Source organism: Schistocerca cancellata, chromosome 4, assembly GCF_023864275.1.
Source record: "Schistocerca cancellata isolate TAMUIC-IGC-003103 chromosome 4, iqSchCanc2.1, whole genome shotgun sequence".
Lineage (NCBI taxonomy): Eukaryota > Metazoa > Arthropoda > Insecta > Orthoptera > Acrididae > Schistocerca > Schistocerca cancellata.
In genome coordinates, this window is record NC_064629.1 from 201,535,399 (window position 1) to 201,557,432 (window position 22,034).

Genomic DNA, 22,034 nt, shown 5'->3' on the forward strand with positions numbered 1-22,034 from the left:
TCAACAGATACCCCTCCGCCCTCCGTTGTGGTTGCACCTACGGTACGGCGATCTGTATCGCTGAGGCACGCAAGCCTCCCCACCAACGGCAAGGTCCATGGTTCATTGAGGGGGGGGGGGGGGGGGAATACACGATTCCATTGGAAAAATAGAAAAAGTTGGTGTCGTGATTTGACAACTATAAACGATAAAAATAACTGGAGAACGTCTGTATCTACATCTACGTGATTACTCTGATATTCACAATAAAGTTCCTGGCAGAGGGTTCATTGAACCACCTTCATGCTGTCTCTCTACCGTTCCACTCTCGAACGGCACGCGGGAAAAACAAGCACTTAAATTTTTCCGTGCGAGCCCTGATTTCTCTTATTTTATAGTGATGATCATTTCTCCCTATGTAGGTGGGTGCCAACAGAATGTTTTCGCAATCGGAGGAGAAAACTGGTGATTGAAATTTCATGAGAAGATCCCGTCGCAACGAAAAACGCCTTTGTTTCAATGATTGCCACTCCAATTCACGTATCATGTCTGTGACACTATCTCCCCTATTTCTCGATAATACAAAACGAGCTGTCCTTCTTTGCACGTTTTCGATGTCGTCCGTCAGTCCCACCTGATACGGATCCCACACCGCACAGCAGTACTCCAGAATAGGGCGGACAAGCGTAGTGTAATCAGTCTCTTTGATAGACCTGTTGCACCTTCTAAGTGTTCTGCCAATGAATCGCAGTCTTTGGTTTGCTCTACCCACAATATTATCTATGTGATCGTTCCAATTTAGGGTATTTGCAATTGTAATCCCTAAGTATTTAGTTGAATTTACAGCCCTCAGATTTGTGTGACTTATCACGTAATCGAAATTTAGCTGATTTCTTTTAGTACTCATGTGAATAACTTCGCACTTTTCTTTACTCAGGGTCAATTGCCACTTTTCGCACCATACAGATATCTTATCTAAATTATTTTGCAAGTCGTCAGTAAATTCGCCGTAGTGGCCGCTATAACTTGGCGAAAACCGCACATCTACATATTTATTCCTTTTGGATATATGTGGGATGTTCTGTCTTAGCTGCCTCTCCCTGTATATACAAGACGGTTCTTATTAATGTTTAAAAACTTCCGGGGCGGCGTAGATGACGTTGAGACAAATAATTTAATATAAGACACATGTGGCCGAAAATGTCGGGAAGTACCCGAAAAGTGGATGACATATATTGAACATGTGACGTCACCAGATGACGAACGTCGCCGCACGTTAAGCGGTTGAGCCTATTGGTCTTTCACACTTGATCATCCAAAGCCAAGTGTGTGTGAATTCCTAAGGGACCAAACTGCTGAGGTCATCGGTCCCTAGACTTACACACTACTTAAATTAACTTATGCTAAGAACAACACACACACGCATGCCCTAGGGAGGACTCGAACCTCCGGCGGGATGGGTGACTGGTGCCTCTAGCCGCGTAGCCACGCCGCCCCTAAGCCACGTCAAGTATTCACGTCAGTGTGGCTCCGGTCCTGCGTGCGCGATCTTAGCGCGTGGGACTCAGGTTTCAAATCTTGTGTCTGGCAGGCAGCGTTTTTCTGCATTGCGTTAGACAGTTATGTGTTTACACTGAGGTACGATTTATTGTTTTATTTACCGGTCTCGCAATCTTCGCTGATTTATTGCGAAGTACAGGGAAACTCAGGAATAGAGAAATACAAGTTGATGAGGAATGAAATAAATAGGAAGTGCAGGGAAGCTAAGGCGAAATGCCTGCGTGAAAAATGTGAAGAAATCTAAAAAGAAATGATTGTCGGAAGGACAGACTCAGCATACAGGAAAGTCAAAACAACATTCGGTGACATTAAAAGCAAGGGTGGTAACATTAAGAGTGCAACGGGAATTCCACTGCTAAATGCAGAGGAGAGAGCAGATAGGTGGAAAGAATACACTGAAGGCCTCTATGAGGGGGAAGACTTGTCTGATGTGATAGAAGAAGAAATAGGAGTTGATTTAGAAGAGATAGGGGATCCAGTACTAGAATCAGAATTTAAAAGAGCTTTGGAGGACTTCAGATCAAATAAGGCAGAAGAGATAGGTAATATTCCATCAGAATTTCTAAAACCATGGCGGGGGAGCGGGGAGGGGGGGGGGGTGAGTGGCAACAAAACGACTATTCACGTTGGTGTTTAGAATGTATGAGTCTGACGACATACCATTTGACTTTCGGAAAAATATCATCCACACAATTACGAAGACTGCAAGGGCTGACAAGTGCGAGAATTATCGCACAATCAGTTTAACAGCTCATGCATCCAAGTTGTGACAGATACACAGAAGAACTGAAAAGAAAATTGAGGATGTGCTAGATGACGATCTGTTTGGCTTCGGAAAAGGTAAAGCGACGAGAGAGGCAATTCTGACGTTGACAATGGAAGCAAGACTAAAGAAAAATCAAGAAACGTTCATAGGATTTGTCGACCTGAAAAAAGCGTTCGACAATGTAAAACGGTGCAAGATGTTCGAAAGTCTGAGAAAAATAGGGATAAGCTATAGGAAGAGACGGGTAATATACAATATGTACAAAAGCGAAGAGAGAATAATAAGAGTGGACGACCAAGAACGAAGTGCTCGAATAAAAAAGGGTGTGAGACAGAGATATAACCTTTACCCCTATTGTTCAATCTATACATCGAAGAAGCAGTGATGGAAATAAAAGAAAGGTTCAGGAGTGGAATTAAAATTCAGGGTGAAAGGATATCAATGATATGATTCGCTGATGACATTGCTATCCTGTGTGAAAGTGAGGAAGAATTACACGATCTGCTCAATGGAATGAGCAATGTAATGAGTACAGAATATGGACTGAGAGTAAATCGAAGAAAGACACAAGTAGTGAGAAGTAGCAGAAATGAGAACAGGGAGAAACTTAACATCAGGATTGATGGGCACGAAGTAGATGAAGTTAAGGTGTTCTACTACCTAGGCAGTAAAATAAGCAATGACGGATGGAGCAAGGAAGACATCAAAAGCAGACTAGCAATGGCAAAAACGGCATTCCTGGCCAAGAGAAGTCTACTAGTACCAAACGTAGGACTTAATTTGAGGAAGAAATTTCTGAGAATGTACGTCTGGAGTACAGCGTTGTGTGGTAGTGAAACATGGACTGTGGGAAAACTGAAACAGAAGAGAATCGAAGCATTTGAGATGTGGTGATACAGACTAATGTTGAAAATTAAGTAGACTGACAAGGTAAGAAATGGGCAGGTTCTGCACGGTAGCGGAGAGGAAAGGGATATGTGGAAAATATTGATAAGGCGAAGGGACAGTATGAGAGAACATCTGTTAAGACATGAGGGAATGACTTCCATGGTACTAGAGGGAGCTGTAGAGGGCAAAAACTGTAGAGGAAGACAGAGATCAGAATCTATTCCGCAAATAATTGACGTAGATTGCAAGTGCTATTCTGAGGGGAAGAGATTGGCACTACAGAGGAATTCGTGGCGAGCCGCGTCAAACCAGTCAGAAGACTGATGACCCAAAAAAAGAAAACAGTACAACAAAGAATACCTATTCCACCAGAAATAAATGAGTATAAGCTTCCGAATTTCGTCGTTACCGGTAAATGACCTACGTTTTCTTCACTGAATGTGTCTGTAAACAAAAAAGAAGGCTCAAAAGAAAAGAAATACGAAATAAGGTAAGCTTTTGCTTGGTTACAACGAGGACAGGAATTTTGTAACTTACATGTTCACAACAGATCTCATTTACAAAAGGTGTTCGAAATTTGCAACGTTCTGCATCAATGTGTAGCAGTGCCCCCTACTGGCGAGTGTAGCATCGACAAGCCTAACCGCTGCACGTGCGATGAGGAACGTAACCTGATGACGTCACATGTTCACACGAGAAATACAGGGCCCGCAACGAACTTGTGACGTCACACTAGTCGGCTTGTCCGCCATACATCGCGAACGCTCCGCTCCTTGCAAGGCCCACAGGAAATCCATGCCAATGAAAAAATACCCACTAAAGGTCTTAACTTGTGCTATCTGGAGTTTGCATATATTTAAACGCGCAGTCAAGAATTATTAAATTGCCCCTCACCCCCCGCCAGAGACGGCTGCTAGCAACCGTAAGACCTGCAGTGTCACGTGCAGTGACGTACGCGCCACGGACTGTCTTTCTCGTTGACCTCATTCAACATTTGTTATCCAATTTCGGGGTATTTCCCGACATTTCCGGCCCCATTTATCTTATACACTATTGGCCATTAAAACTGCTACACCACGAAGATGACGTGCTACAGACGCGAAATTTAAACGACAGGAAGAAGATCCTGTACTATCTAAATGATTAGCTTTTCAGAGCATTCACACAAGGTTAGCGCCGGTGGCGACACCTACAACGTGCTGACATGAGGAAAGTTTCCAACCGATTTCTCATACACAAACAGCAGTTGACCGGCGTTGCCTGGTGAAACGTTGTTGCGATGCCTCGTGTAAGGAGGAGAAATGGGTACCGTCACGTTTCCGACTTTGATAAAGGTCGGATTGGAGCCTATCGCGATTGCGGTTTATCGTATCGCGACATTGCTGCTCGCGTTGGTCGAGATCCAATGACTGTTAGCAGAATATGGAATCGGTGGGTTCAGGAAGGTAATACGGAACGCCGTGCTGGATCCCAACGGCCTCGTATCACTAGCAGTCGAGATGACAGGCATCTTATCCGCATGGCTGTAACGGATCGTGCAGCCACGTCTCGATACCTGAGTTAACAGATGGGGACGTTTGCAAGACAACAACCATCTGTACGAACAGTTCGACGACGTTTGCAGCAGCATGCACTATCAGCTCGGAGACCGTGGCTGCGGTTACCCTTGACGCTGCATCACAGACAGGAGCGCCTGCAATGGTGTACTCAACGACGAACCTGGGTGCACGAATGGCAAAACGTCATTTTTTCGGATGAATCCAGCTTCTGTTTACAGCATCATGATGGTCGCATCCGTGTTTGGCGACATCGCGGTGAACGCACATTGGAAGCGTGTATTCGTCATCGCCATACAGGCGTATCAACCGGAGTGATGGTACGGGGTGCCATTGGTTACACGTCTCGGTCACGTCTTATTCGCATTGACGGCACTTTGAACAGTGGACGTTACATTTCAGATGTGTTACGACCCGTGGCTCTACCCTTCATTCGATCCCTACGAAACCCTACATTTCAGCAGGATAATGCACGACCGCATGTTGCAGGTCCTGTACGGGCCTTTCTGGATACAGAAAATGTTCGACTGCTACCCTGGTCAGGACATTCTCCAGATCTCTCACCAAATGAAAACGTCTGGTCAATGTTGACCGAGCAACGGGCTCGTCACAATACGCCAGTCACTACTCTTGATGAACTGTGGTATCATGTTGAAGCTGCATGGGCAACTGTACCTGTACACGCCATCCAAGCTCTGTTTGACTCAAAGCCCAGGCGTATCAAGGCCGTTATTACGCCCAGAGGTGGTTCTTCTGGGTACTGATTTCTCAGGATCTATGCACCCAAACTCCATGAAAATGTGGTCACATGTCAGTTCTAGTATAATATATTTGTCCAATGAATACCCGTTTATCATGTGCATTTCTTCTTGGTGTAGCAATTTTAATGGCCAATAGTGTATTAAATTACTTGTTGCAGCTTAGGGTGTTTTTAAACTTTAATTAGAATCACCCTATATATGCTGATAATAGCTCGATTGTCTCTGCTGGCCGCTGTGACCGAGCGGTTCTAGGCGCTTCAGTCCAGAACCGCGCTGCTGCTACGGTCGCAGGTTCGATGTTAAGTCCCATAGTGCTTAGAGCCATTTGAACCATTTGATTCGATTGCCTCTAGGTACAACATGAGAATGAGCAACTGCTCGAAACCGGTAGTGTAAATAAAATATTTAAACAAAGCGGCTGTAGTGGCTTGTTATTACAACTTTACACCTTCATACGATTTATTTAGGCTGCAGAACTGCGTACATAAGAAATATTCAATGACATTTTGTCGCCAATTGCAGCCAATACAGAAAAACGTCAAGTGCGTACTCTTATTAGACGATGCGTACTCTCAGTCAAACTTCCCTTACGTGAACGTGGATTCCAGAGCAGGTAATTTTATTTTTCAGACTCCGGCAGTAGGTCGGTCGCCAGCAAATTCTAGACAGCAACTGGACGAGCTTATCGAGCTGAGGTGCCGGCGCCTGGGAAAATCGGGAGCGAGCAAAGGCAGTGCGCTGCACCTGGCGCAGTGGATGCGGGGCCAGCTGGGGGGCGCCGGAGGCGCGATGACTCCGGAGGACGAGCCCGAGCCCGAGGTGTGGTCCCCGGAGACGCTGCGCAGGAGGCAGCCCACCATCGCCGTGGCCGGCTGCTCCACCAGCCGCCTCGACGACCTCGAGTCCTCAGACACGGAGCGCAGCCACTCCCACAGCACCTCTGACAGCCAGGTAACGCGACTTTTGCGCAACTAAGCGCGACGCATCTACCTCAGGTTTCTCGTTTTCCTTTAAAAAGTGTTTATTTCACAGCAATTGACGGTAACGTTCTCGAATTGCAGGAAGCAGGTAAGAATCCTTGGCGTACAAAAATACGACTGTCAACTTTTAATATGTGTCCCGGAAGACTAAATTAAATGCACATCTGCAGAACTCTAGCGATGTGATTGTGCGCCCCTAGCCGAACTGCCAAAGCTGTCCCCCCACTCTCTAACCCCATTCCTCCGTAATTATTTCTACGTGTCTTTTCTGAACTTTTGTGAGTTTAATAAAAATGAAGAATTAATGAAGAATATCACTCGGATGAAGAATACTAATGAAAAATATTTCACACAACAAATTAAATATTAAATGTATCTTCGTAGTAAATAAATTATAAAAATTAATATTTGTAAAAAAAAGTGAAAGAAAATCTGTACTTTGTTCATGGCAGCTACTGCGCACTGGTTTCAGTATGTTGTATACCTGTGGGTAGACGTTACTACACTCGATCGTGACAGAACGGAAAACCCAACTTTCGTTCCAAGGTAATTTATTATCGAGATGTAACAGGAAAGGCATATGACCGGGTTCCTAGGAGGAAGTTATTGTCTGTTCTACGAGATTATGGAATAGGAGGCAAAATTTTGCAAGCAATTAAAGGTCTTTACATAGATAGTCAGGCAGGAGTTAGAGTTGACGGTAAATTGAGTTCATGGTTCAGAGTAGTTTCAGGGGTAAGACAAGTCTGCAACCTGTCTCCACTGTTGTTCATATTATTTATGGATCATATGTTGTAAACAATAGACTAGCTGGGTGAGATTAAGATATGTGAACACCAAATAAGCAGTCTCACATATGTGGATGACTTAGTTGTGATGGCAGATTCTATTGAAAGTTTGCAAAGTAATATTTCGGAGCTAGATCAGAAATGTAAGGACTACGGTATGAAGATTAGCATCTCCAAAACGAAAGTAATGTCAGTGGGAAAGAGATATAAACGGATTGAGTGCCAAATAGGAGGAACAAAGTTAGAACAGGTGGACGGTTTCAAGTACTTAGGATGCATATTCTCACAGGATGGCAACATAGTGAAAGAACTGAAAGCGATGTGTAGCAAAGCTAATGCAGTGCGCGCTCAGCTATGATCCTTCTGCAAGAAGGAAGTCAGTACCAAGTTATCTGTGCACCGTTCAATCTTTCGACCAACTTTGTTGTATGGGAGCGAAAGCTGGTTGGATTCAGTTTACCTTATCAATAAGGTTGAGGTTGCGGATATGAAAGTAGCTAGGATGATTGCAGGTATTAGTAGATGGGAACAATGGCAGGAGGGTGTCCACAATGAGGAAATCAAAGAAAAACTGGGAATGAACTCTATAGATGTAGCAGTCAGGGGGAACAGGCTTAGATGGTGGGGTCATGTTACACGCATGGGAGAAGCAAGGTTACCCAAGAGACTCATGGGTTCAGCAGTAGAGGGTAGTAGGAGTCGGGGTAGACCAAGGAGAAGGTACCTGGATTCGGTTAAGAATGATTTTGAAGTAATAGGCTTAACATCAGAAGAGGCACCAATGTTAGTACTGAATAGGGGCTCATGGAGGAAGTTTATAAGGGGGACTATGCTCCAGACTGAACGCTGAAAGGCATAATCAGTCTTAAATGATGATGATGATGATGTAACAGACACAGTGGAACAAACACGCGCATCAACAGCAGGCTAGAACCGAATTGCACTGGCAATGATCTCCGTTCTTAGAGATATCGTTGTTGTGTTCGCCATCGATAGTGAATTTGCTGTCGATAACTGTCACATACTAAAGAATATGCTTTATTTGATCTTCCCCAATTTTTAGTATTGCATAAATTATTCATTAGATATTGAAGAAAAACGGATGTGATTAAGAACTGAGAACACATCGCTCTTAAGAAATTGTATTTTTATTATAACTGTACTTTTAGCGATGGAGACTGGTATATTTGCTTCAGCATCCAACCCATCGGCCTTTGAGATCTTAGAACACCCAGCGACGTAATAGCAGCAAGAGCTATATTGTTAAATACGAACAAACTGTATAGGTGGCAGGTGTGTGAACCGATTGCACTGTTTCCACATAAAGCGTGTTAGCGATAGACATCTGTTCGGCATTAGTTGTCTCTTTATTATTCTACTTGCATGAAACAACACTACAAATCAGTGTGATAACAGCATAGGCCTATATTTACAGTCGTGGGCCGAGGGAAGCGCTTCTTCCCGTAGGCAGAAGACAGAAACACGAGGAGTAATAGAATTCACGTACCTCTCTCGAGTGATTCTCATGCGGTCTTTCTTTCTTGCTTTTCTTTTTCCAGTCACTTTTTGTGCCGCTCTATGACTGAGCGCTTGGTGTGAACCTTTCTCACAAGGGACCATTCCCAAGTGTCAATAAACGATTTTGATGAAACTTGGCGTGTATGCAAAGGGGACAAAATAATGCAATACGTATTTTTTTTTCTTTTTGCTCTATTTCACTGTTAAGGAAAAAAAACAACCTGCTGGGTAATTTACCATGTTAGGGTCGGAGGTACTATCTTCCAAACGGTATAGAAACAACGTTTCTCGTATAAAATCTGATACGTAATTAACGTTCTTGTAAACTGTATAATCGAATTTTGTAATAATCTGAATTTTGCAAAGTAGTCCACCACCATTAATTAATTTTGAAAAATGAAAAATTTTGTTACAACAGAAATTAATGAAGCTTTTAAGATACATACATCCATGTGCAATAAAGCTGGTTTCTGTAATACCATATTTCGAAAATAAGTTGTACATAATGTGCTGTCAGAGTATTTTCAACATACCTAATTAAAATATCTAAACAGTCGTTATTAGTCTAGTTACTTATTTTACTTATATTTGTTTCATATTTTAAATTGTTATTTTACAATACACATTCTTTTTTTGTTTTACCGTTTCACACACATTTAGTTTGTTAATTGAAAATAATAACTCAATATTATGATACAAAATCATTACAATAATGATAATCCGTAAGTAAATGCTTAAAATACAATGTTTTCTTACACCATGCTCATGAACTGAACGAAATTTCTACACATAATATACACGACAGATATAATATTACGAAACAAACTTCAGCATGATTTCAAGTTGTCACAGATGACCTTCTAAATTTTGTATCAGGCATATTTCAGTAAGTTAGTAAGCCTTGGCGAAGAGAATTGAGTATGTATTAGTGACTGCAGCTTGATTATATCGTTTGTCAGATGGAGACTGACATTATAATCATTAAATAGAACTAGATATGAAAATCTTCTCACAAGTTACTCCAACACCTGAAGCAAAATACATCTCACGACTGTACTTGTGTCGTCGAGTCCTGTGTGATAACTGATAAGCATAGGATTAAGTTCCTTGTCCTCAGGTATAATAGTCAAAATGTTTTTTGCACACTGACCACCTGCCTTTTCATAGTTTTGGAAGACACTAATGGAGAGTTTCGACCGAGAATTCGTGAATCTATTTTTGAAGTCCCAAATGCCCTTGTCATAGGATAGAAATCTGGAAAACTAACGTCCGACCAGGTCTAACGATATTTGAAGGATGTTTTCTTTCCCGGTGATGGAAAAAAGTCTGTATTATTGTTATATTCTTGGGGCTGTCGATGTGAAAGAACCGTACAGGGCGTCGTGCCCAAGGACGAGGAACCTATTCGTCTGATGATCCCAAAGGACTCGACGGCACAGGTCCAGTCGTCAGATGTATAATAAGGCTTTTAATGCTGGAAGAACTTTGTGAGATTTTCAGGTCTAGTTCGGTTCAATGATTATGGTCTCAGTCTCCACTTGAGAAACGATATAATCACCCTGCAGTCACTAGTGCATAATCAGTTCTCTTCGCCAAATCTTACCAATGTACTGATTTATGCCTGATACAAATCAGGATATTTAGAGGGTCATCCGTGACAGTTTGAAATCCTACTGAAATCTGGTTTATACTGCGTTCTCTGTCGTGTATATTATGTGAAGAAATTTCGTTCATTTTATGTGCATAGTGAAAGAAAACGTTATTTTTAAGCGTCTATTTACAGATTATCATTATTGTTACGATTTTCTATCATAATAATGAGTTACTTATTATTTTTCATTAACAAAATACACATGTGTGAAATGGTAAACTAAAATACACAAACAAAAAACTAAAATGAACGTAAGAAATCTAATAACAATTTAAAACACAAAATAAATATAAGTAAAATAAAAAACCAAACTAATGACGAATTTTTAGATGATTAAAAATAATGTTCAGATAATTAAAAATTAGATGTGTTGAAAATATCCTGACAGCACGTAGTGCGCAGATTATTTCACAAAACTGGTATTCCGGAAACCAACTTTATAACAATTTTGTTTGTGTAGCCATCCTCCGCAGTAAGCATATAAATACTTGTTTTGTAAATAAAACTGCCTTTTCCTGCTGCTGGTTATTTTATTATACATGTATGTATATGTGTCGCTTGAAAGCTTCTTTAATTTATGTTGTAACAAAAGTTTTCATTTTTCGAAATTAATTAATGGTGGTGGACTATTTTGAAAAATGTCAAATCGTTACTAAATTCGATGAAACAGTTTTCAAGAACGTTAATTACATATCAGCTTTTATATGAGAAACATTTTTTCTGTATCATCGTTTGAAAGATATGCCCTCCGAATCCTTTTCAGGATATGTTTTGCCTCTTAAAAGTGAAATAGAGCACAAACAAAAAAACAAGTATTGCATTATGTTGTCCTCTCTTCACACCGACAAATTTCGTCAAGATCGTTTATTGACGCTTGTGAATGTTCCCTTGTCAGTGCGGCCCTGCACAGCCGTGTCCTTGTGGGAGATACGTAACGGGTATGCTGGATGTTTTGAATGAAACTTGTACTGTTTGTTGTGCATACTCAGTATATAGAATTCTGGATAGAAAACCAAGTCCGGAAATGTGTTATTTCTCTGCTACAAGAAAAATTATATTAGCTTCTGCTGCATCAAAGAGCCAAAACTAATGTAAAATCCATTTATGATGAAAAATATATTTTTGGAACTTTGCTATATGAAAAGTAATTTAGCCTGTTACAGCATGTAACAATTTCATGATACTTTTCGAGCCTTTTCTTGCGACCAGCTGTTCCTCTACATTCTCGTTTCCAAAAACTGGAACTACCGTGCTATGATTGCAAATACCCCATTCTTTACCTCTGCTACGGTACCAGCACCAACAACCACGTCGCTTCCATTGCAACTCTACCGCCACCGTCGCCACTCAATTCACTGAGCTTTCAGTAATTATTGTTAACATTTCACGTTGGCTGTTGTTGTTATTACTACTGACCAGGTGCTTCAAATTTTCATTTTCACAGTTAGAAAATTATTCACCTTATTTTTTAACTTGAGTTTAAGAACTTTAACTGAACTTAAGTTTATGAAAGAACTGACAGCCAAAGCAATCTCAGTTTCTAGACAAATCGATGTAAACAAAACTACATAGAAGTTAAGATGGCCCTCCAACTAAACTTAACAATGAACCAAACGGTACCCCAACGACAGTGCTGCATTACATTCAGTTCCATTTTTGTTTCGGTTTTTGGTGACTAAGTGCACAGAAAGTACAGGCACCAATGGAGGTCTCTTGGCGCCCCTTTCGTCTTGGTGCCCGGGACTATCTGTCCCATGTGAAAACCCAGCCCTGCAATTTGTTAGAAAATAAAACTCAAAACTCTTGATAACAGTTCTTATCAATCACCAGACATACTGATGCATCTACATTCTAATAGGTTTTTATAATTTACTTGGTTGAAACAGTATATTTGGTGTGAGATTTGTACATATTATTTTACTGTCAGGTACGTAACACCCAGATACATGCGAATACTTTTTATATTCACAGTTTTATTCAGTTCGTACATTTGCTGATGACACCAGAAAAACAAACATTCGAGTTGAAAGTACGATGCAACTAAAGGATTTTAAAACCCAAGATAATCTAAAATGTTCAGTTACGAGGTGAATATCTAAGAACAATGAAATAGTTTTGATATTTCATGACAAATCGCACGGGTTATAACTGCACCAGCCATTATCCATTACTAGTTTTCTTGCTTTCTTCAAACTGATACAGGTTTGATACATCTGTTTGTACGCATATGGGGGCGGGAGAGAGAATGGCAGTTTCCTTTGTGAAAATTTTCTCGGAGGGTTAGGGAGCAGCTGCCCTATCTTACCTCCCACTGAATATGTCCATATGACGTCACGTACTTTGCAACTACACATTGCTTTTTGGTTCACTTACAAGTGCTGTTCTACATGTCATCCAAAAATGTCACTACATAGTTTTGAGCTTACTAATTATGTTCCTGGCCCATCTTTACCAGTGTGGTGTTTATATCAAATCTCTTCTGCTGTGAAGTAATTAAATCAAATACAACAAACTAAAATTAGGCAGGGGTTGGGGATTAGTAGTCCGAGAAGCCCTACTCTGTACTTTTTCAGTGGACTGACAATGGAAATCAAGAGCATGTCAGTCAAACAATACCATCACTCTGTGCCTTCCTCAAATCTACGTTTCAAATAACTTCACATTTCACGATGTACGATAACTTTGTTCCAAATCACATCTAGTCTCGGGATGTTCAGTGCACACTTTATGTTCACAATAACTCATTACACCTTTTTCCTCATCTTCGTAAAGTATGGTCTTGCACTTTGAGTGTAGTACACTTCTTTATAACACCACACATAGCACTATTGATACCGAATGTTTCTGCAGATTTGCACAGAATAGTGTGCGATGGAGTCAAGCTGTATGAGCACTGCTGCTAATGACCCCAAGAAGCAGCTCTCCCAACCATTTAGTTTCATTCTGACTATGATTCCGGTTGTACTTGCCCTTATGCGTGAGATGTGCTCGCTTGTGTGAATGTGTGTGTATTTTCTTTGCTGAAGAAGGCTTTGGCGAAAAGCTATAACGTTCAAGTCTTTTCACTGTGCCCCTCTGCAACTCAGTGGGTCATGTTTACAGTGAGTAGCAATCTATACTTTTCCTAATATTGCTGATATTCCAACCTGGAGTTTCCATTGTTTTCTTTCTTATCTGTGTCTCCCTCTATACCTTCTCATCCTCATCATCCATTCCCTCCCTTCTTTCTCTCTCTCTCTCTCTCTCTCTCTCTCTCTCTCTTGATTATGCTCTGACACTCTGTTACCTTCTCTTTCTTTTCGTTATTTACAGTAACTTCACAGTTATAATTAATTTTTAAGTTATTTACTCGTTACTTTTTTGTGCATTTCTTTCCTTCGCTGCGTATTCATTTCTTACGATTCCTCGATTCCTCTTTCCATTGTGTATTCTTGACTCATGTTACTGTTTTTATTCAACTGAACAGGGTATTACTTACAGTTGCATTAACCTGTCACAACCTTCTTTGTTATTATATTGAATAATGAAATGGAGATTTTTCAAAACGTCATGTTTCAATGCTTTGAGGACTTCCCGAGGAACTAAGGTCCAAAAAACTAAATAAAAGTTTTTAATGGAAAATGCTGAGAAATAGGATAGTAATACAACCACATCTAATATCGGGGATAGTAATACAACCACATCTAATTTTGTACAACTTCCAAATTAAAGTTCACAATGTGAAAAAACTGCAGATCACTAGAAACATGTTGTGTACTAGTAGACCCAAAAAATATAGCTGGCCACAAATGTCCTGCACTAGCAGCTCTGAAAAAATTAACTAAACATAGTATTTTTTTAGAGAGAGTGATATTTTAACGAAATTTATTATACTTCGAAACATGATTAATGACATTTCTAAATCAAAAAATCAGCCCATATGAAAAAGCTGCCTTCTGCACCAGCAAATCCTCTGACCAAGTGATAATGGCCAATGACAGTTTTTCCACAAATTTTACATCTGCCAATATATTCTGGAGATATACCACTGCAGGCTATAGCTAAATTTGGTTCCTACATAATTAACACCTCTAATATGTTGTTAAATTGATCGTTATTTCTATAATTCTGCAAAACGTTTTTTATAGGAGCATCTCTGTTCCACATGTCAGTGCAGTGTGGAGATTTTGTCAATACATTAACATAGTGCTCTATCTATTGCAGACTGAAACATCCTCCCACTTGTTATGACATCTTACAGATCTGCCTGCAAAAGGTAATGAGTCATATGGAAGTGAGAACAGAAAGTGCATAGTTCAAATGGCAGCTGTCTCTGCTCAGTATGCTTCACAAGCTCCAATAATGAACCATGGTCTTATATTAGCACTTATATAGGAGTCTGTCAGATGGGCATAAGCTTAGATTATGTATTTTTGCTCCTCTGCCTCCTTGAAAAAACATGTTCAAAAAGGTATATTTGTACAGTTTGTGGTGATTTGTCGCCTCAGTGGTTAAGTGGCAGACTAATTATTAAGAAATTATAAGTTACATCAAAAACTATACCTCTCCATACTAGAGGTTAGTTTTTGATGTCACTTATAATTTCTTTCTCTTCTGGTAGCGTTCATTAATATGAAAAATGTGAGTAGTTTAACTATGGATCCCCTTATAACTAGCTCGTAAGTCTGACCAAAGGTCGGAGGATGGCAGAGGCAGATTGCTTCCACTAGGACAACGTCTACTTACTAAAGCACAGTGGCATTCAAACTAACCTTCCGGTTGATGCCATCTATACCTCTTAAATCTTAAATCCTCGGATGCAATGTAATTAAAGTATTTGTAAAAACTAATTTTTGAAGAAAATTGAATGTAAATAATTACTAAAATTTGCATACTTTTTCAGAAAATGAGAAAAATATCTGTATTTCCTTTGAAAGTTGTGGGAAAGTTCTTGTAGAATGTAAATACTTTAGGATTAAAGGAAACCACTCACCAAAAAGCAGAAGCGTTGAGCTGTGGTCAGGCTCACACGACAGAACGAAAACGCGGTAGCTTTTGAAGTTATCCTTTGATGAGCTACAGTAAAATAGACAAACATGAACCCCCCCCCCCCCCCACCACCACCACCACAACACACACACACACATACACACGACTTTGCCCCTATGTGGCGCTGGCTAGTCTAACTGTGCCAGTGACAATTTTGTGGCAGATGGTCTGGCTGTAATGGGTGTAGTGTCGGTTGGGTAGGTAGAGGGAGAGGGAGATGGAGACTGAAGGCAGGGAGAGGCATGTGGGGTGGCTGGCTAGCAGCATGGAGGGAGGCTACCACTTCCCCAGTTAGGAATATGGGAAGGAGGGGTTGCAGGTATGTGGGCTGACATGATTATAGAGGCCAGTGGGAAACGACACACACTGAAGGCGATGTGGGGGCGTAAATTTGAAGGCGGTGACAAGTTAGAGGAAGGAGAAACTGTCAGGTGGAGGGGACGGGGACAGTGTTTTGCATGAGACTGAGGCCAGGACGATTACAGGAGTGAAGGATGTACTGTAAGGATCTCTTCCATCTGTGTACTTCAGAAAAGCTGGTGATGGAGAGAAGGATCCAGATGGCTCAGGTTGTGAAACAGCCATTGAAACTGAGAGTGTTGTGCTCAGATGCATGTTATGGCACCAGATGGTCAACTTTATTCTTGACAGTTGTTTAGTGGTCGCCATTCAGTCTAGTGGACAGTTGGTGGGTAGTTATTCATACCAACATAAAGGGCTGTGCAGTGTTTGCAGCTGAATTGGTGTATGACATGGCTGCTTTCGTAGTCGGCCTGAACTATGATGGGGTAGGGTAAGCTTGTTACAGGACTAGAGCAGGAGATGCCAGATGGGTGGATTGGGCAAGTCTTGCACATTGGTCTGCCACAGGGATCATATCCCTGTGGGAAGGAGTTGAGGCTGGGAGTGGCATTGAGATGAACTAGGATGTGTAGGTTGGGTGGGCGATAGAACACCACTTTAGGAGAGGTGGGAAGGATCTAGTGTAAGATGTCCCTCATATCAGGGCAGGATGAGAGATAATGAAAGCCCTGGCGAAGGATATACATCAGTCATTCCTGTCGAAGGTGATATTTGGTGACAAAGGGTGTGTTCCTTTGAAGCTCATTCTTGGAGATGGAGGTAGGATTGGGGGTGAGTGAGGATATGGCACAGGAAATATGTTTGTGGACTAGATTTGAGGAATATTTCCCCAGTGGGCAAGGGAGCTCTTGTCACTGAAGTTATATAGTCCATGGGTGGTTTGGCTGTATGAGAAGGATTTTTTGGTGTGGAAGGGATGGCAGGTGTTGATATAGATGTACTGTTGGTGGTTAGTGGGTTTAATGTGGACATAGGTGTTAATGGTCAACGTCCAGGAATGTGGCACATATGGTAGGAGAGGAGCAGGTGAAGCAGATGGGAGAAAAAGTGTTGAGGTTGTGAAGGAATGTTGATAGGGTGTCTTGATCCTGAGTCTAGATGAAGATATCATCAATGAACCAGGACCAGACTAGGTGTTGGGAAGCTAGAAAGGTTTCCTCTACATGGCCCATAAACAGTTTGATGCAGGAGAGTGCTGTGCAGGTGCCCATGGCTGTGCCATGGATTTGTTTCAAAGTAAAAGTAGTTGTCCGTCAGGATATAGTAGGTAAGATGTATAACGAATGAGCTGGTGAGTTTGGAGTCTGAAAGACGTTGGTAGCGGTAGGGAGGGAGACGTGAATTGCTGCCATAAGGGACTGTCAGGTCCCCATATTGCCGTTTTGCAGATGGGGTATCAATCAAGTTCTTGAACGACATTAGAGAATGCAGGCCACTTTTCTTTCATGCATGTGTGGCAGTTGAAGTCACTTCATTATCTATTAACCTCATGGTTGCTGTGAAGGATTTGTTTATATGTGTCTGCTTTGTACCAGACCTTTTTTGAGTGTATGTTGGTAACTCTTTTGTATGTCAAATGTATTGTGCTTTAGTTTTCATTTTTCAATTATTTTTTACTTTTATACACTAGTTTATATCTTGGAGAACAGTTCATGTACGTACTTCTGAATTTAGGAATGAAGGAGGAATATTAATAATGAAGTAAATACTAGACAAGGATACGAGGAGACAAATACTAAATGTGGAGGAGAGGTGTTTTGTATCAGACAGGTACATAAACAAGGTGTTTATTATTGTGATTCAGTAACTTTTTCATTCTGTTGTCTATATTCCATTCAAGATTTTCCATTTCCTTACTAAAATAAATACTAAACAAAAGTGTGTGTGTGTGTGTTTTATATGGATCCGTTATGGAACATTACACATGTCTTTATTCCGTACTATAGAATGTGGTGGAACTGAATCAGTTTCATTAAATATCTACGTTCAGAGATAATCTAAACAAACATTATGTTTTGTAGTATGGGTACTAATAATTAGCGCTGTATTGGCAGTGGTTTAGACTGGAACCAGCATTACAAACATGATGATGATTCTGTAAACACTGCTAAGAGGTCATGATATATGAACGTGAAGAATGCTTTGATCCTTGAACATGTTTATCAGCATTGGAATAATCACTCATTTGAACTCTGCATTGAACTCACAGCTCCTGGTTGATTAGAGTGGAATGTTACATATAAATGGTAGACATCTTTGAGTCAGCATCACAATAAGTTATTTGTACAGCCTAATGCCATAGATAGTATACAATCGCACCAAAAAGTATTGGCACACGTGCGTATTTATCGTTGCTGCTTACAAACGCCGCACCTTCCGGTACACAGCACGTGTACGTGCTAGCGTACACACCAGACATTACAATTCTGCTCGCAGTACCTACCTTTAACAAAGAAATGCAGTGTTAAGTGCAAAAATGTATCTCCTCTGCACACAAAAAGTATTGGCACAGAGCGTGGCTTCTCGGTATACTGCTGGGTTTTCGGGTACCGGAACGCCATCTGCTGAATACCACGTTCAAACTCGCTTAAATCTTGATAACCTGCTTTTGTAGCAGCAGTAACCTATCTAATAACTGCGCCAGACACTTGTCTTACATAGGCGTTGCAAACGCGGCGCCGTATTATGCCTATTTACATATCTCTGTATTTGAATAAGCATGCCTATAACAGTTTCTTTGGTACTTCAGTGTAGTCTGAAGAACATTCTGGACAATTTGAGCGAGTGATTGGGCCGCCCAGATCGCCCGAAATGAATCCCATTGAACATTTATGGGACGCAATCGAGAAGTCATTTCGTGCACAAAATCCTCCAGCGGCAACATTTCTGCAATTACGGCAGCTATAGAGGCAGCATGGCTTAGTATTTCTGCAGGTGACTTCCAACGGCTAGTTGAGTTCATGCTAGGTCGAGTTGCTGCAATATTCCGCGCAAAAGGAGGTCCGACACGACATTAGAAGAGAATGTCACATCGGTGTATAACACATAAATGCAAGCAAGAGTGTGTAATGATATAAAATGAACAGGACTCTGACTGTGCCTCCTCTAGATGTATATTTTGCGGTAAATATATGTATGCATATGTAACATAATACACGTGTTATTTGAGATGAAATACTCATATAATTTATGCCACAGCATATTATTGCTTGGTTAAAGGTTTATAAGTGTACGATAGGTATTGCATAGTACTCACTCGTGCCACCCCATAACCTAACCTCCACATGCAACACGCTATCACATACAGGACCAGCACTTTTTTTTCTGGCCCTGGTTAAGTGCTCTCAGGTCCCTCCCCTTAATTTTTTAGTTTCAACTTTGGTTTTATAGATTAAGTCAGAAAATTTTAACGCAAAAATTAAATAATTCCTTTTTTTCTAAGAAATTTTTATGAACCTCGCAGTTTACATAATTTTAATACTTGACAAAATTATGCTTTCGTTATAGCTTTTTTAGATGGGAACTTTTTTATAATCTCGATGTAATCGAATGAGCGGCCTAACTCTGGCGCTATTGCGATTATAGCTAATCCAACAAGACACTCTTGCCCCATTGTAGTTCACAAACAATTTTTGACTCATGGAAGAAAGTTTAATGACCGCTCTGCTTAGGCAACAACTAACAGGTAAAGTGCAGAAAAACCATAAGGCGACCATTCTATTTATAAATATGTTTTAAACTGCACTTATGAAGAGCACTTGAAGGTGCAGAGGGGGAAGTGGTTCCGTCCCAAATTTAGCTGCATAAATATTTTTAACTGCAGAATCTATTGTTTCAAAATCTACTTATTAACTTCTACGCGGTACAAGTACACCATGTTTTCTATGCACTCTGATAGAGTGGAATCGTCTAGTCTTATGAAGTTTCAAAGTAAACCAAATATGTCCATCAAGTTGCCTATAGCAGCATACGTTATAGTTAATTTTCCTACAACTGTATCTTAAATAACGTTGATAAAAAATACTTTAAAGCTGTCCTCTACGTCCAGGTTTAAATCTTCTTCTGGTGTTTATCTAGAAACCGTTTTCTTTTGCCCGTCCGTTTCTCTATGCTGCGAATTGTGACAAGGAAACCAGGTGATATTTCAATATTTTCTGTTACCTTGCAACTTTCTGCGTAAAGACTAATCCAGCTGTTTCTCTCTTTACGTAATTTTTCATCCTAGATTCTTAATATTGGCACTTCCAACATCTTTTGGTACTTTTCTTTTTTGAAACACAAAGTTACATATGTTTATTGCAGCTAATACTTTCTACATACCACATTGAAGACATCAATACACACTGAAATGATCAGAAACGCTTCTGAATGCCCTTCAGCTCAATATCTACCTCCGCAGTCAATTAGAAGTTAAAGGCAAGTTCAACCACCCTTCATAATCCTGGCAAGAGCTTAGCAAATGGGCGTATGAAATTTATCCATACAGACTATCTCGTTTCCGGAACCCGTGTGAAGAGACAATCTAATATTTTCTTTTTAATACTTTAGATCTTTGTGGACCAGCAAGAAAAAAATTACATATTTTCAAAACAATTATAAAAATATTGGCTGCATCAATTCCAAAGAAAGGGGCGGAGAAAAACGGATTTTCCTTTAATACATGTACTTGAGCTCCCTGATACATGTCGACGGTATAGTTCCCATTGCCATAACCCTGCCCACGACCGTCCCCCTGACCGGTCTTCGTTTACAGTCAATAAGTCGAGAAGACGTACTCTAATTCTTGATTAATTTTCTTCATCGAGGGCACTATAGCATAGTATAAAAACATTTGGTTGTGTTTAGGCTTCATGAAGAGTCACATCTATCGTGACAGAAAAGTATTTATTACGTTTTACCTCTGTTAAAATTGTTTGGCGAGCTGCGTCTCCCCCTGTTTCAATAAATTCGTGCTAAACATCATGTGATGAGTAATAAGCAATGAGTTTTCCTCAGCACACATGCACCAAAAGTTCAGGCACATTGACCAAATTCATTGTTGCCAGATTTCCACTGATGTCATGGATGGTGTCATCCAGTATTGTCAGAGTCCCCCCTTCCCCCACCGCCCTGACAAGGCCAATTGCTCTATGTATAAACTGGCGGATAATTCAAAAATTGGCGAGAAATTAAAAAATAGACCAGTTGAGTTACAGTGTTTTCTTCCCACTCCTATGACGTCACTGTGGGAGTAGAGCTATAGTACTATGTATAAACTGACAGGAAAAACAAAAACTCAAGACGGTGCATTGCCCTTTTTTTTGTAGAAGTAGGTCACTTGTGCCAAATATAGAAGTCAAGATGGCCTCTGGCTTTTCCCCTGATGTCGCTGCGGAAGTGAGTAAGTGAGTCACTTGTGCGCTATAGAATCCTAGATGGCGATCCAAGATGGCCAAACTGGGATATCTGTATTACGTAAGAATCCAAGATGCTAGGAGGAAGGGAAGTAACCAGTCTTCTGATTTACTTAACATGTTTTCCCCAAGCTATTACTCACTCAGATCTGTTGGTTATTTGTAGCAGTCAGGTCACTTACATAAATCGTGGATCTTCCCCTCTGACGTCATCATTTAAACAGCTGTCACCCAAAATGTAAGTTGGAAGGAAATTCAAAATGATCAGCACATGCTACATCATACGGCATTGTCTTATTTCAACTCAAAAACCGTAAGCCCATTTTTCCCCTGCGTTCACTTGCGTTATGCTTAAACAATTTCCCCTCCACTACTGACGATAAAGTTTAAGCATTCTCCCCTCTACTCCAGTTACCACAAAATTAAAATGGTGAGAAAATACACGTTATACAGATTTCAAATGATGGGATGTCTGCTGATTGTCAGAACTAGAGCACTTGGCCTAACTTTAAAACTGAATAGTACTACAAGAATTTCCCCCACTCTTATGACGTGGTTGTGAAAGTGGGGCTGTGATTCTAAGTACAAGTTGGTAAGAAATTCTAAAAATCCAAAAACACGATTGTTATACAGGACTGCGAATGTCCCACATCTCAATACACCATAACGACAGCAATAAATTTCCATTTAGTCAAAATGTAAGTTAATGACTATAGCAAATGAACTGTCGTTAAATATAGTTCCTCCACCAGTTGTAAAACTTGGCAAATTATCTTCAGAATGCTTCTAGGTTTACAGTATGG

General features: G+C 40.6%; 1 protein-coding gene across 1 annotated transcript in view; it reads left to right on the plus strand.

The window, feature by feature from the left end:
• Positions 1–22,034, plus strand: part of LOC126183531 (uncharacterized) — a 1,031,760-nt gene that overhangs the window by 757,135 nt on the left and 252,591 nt on the right. Inside the window, exon 16 of the mRNA XM_049925600.1 lies at positions 6,141–6,461. Within this exon, the coding sequence (XP_049781557.1) occupies positions 6,141–6,461 (321 nt within the window). The remainder of the gene's footprint in view (positions 1–6,140; positions 6,462–22,034) is intronic.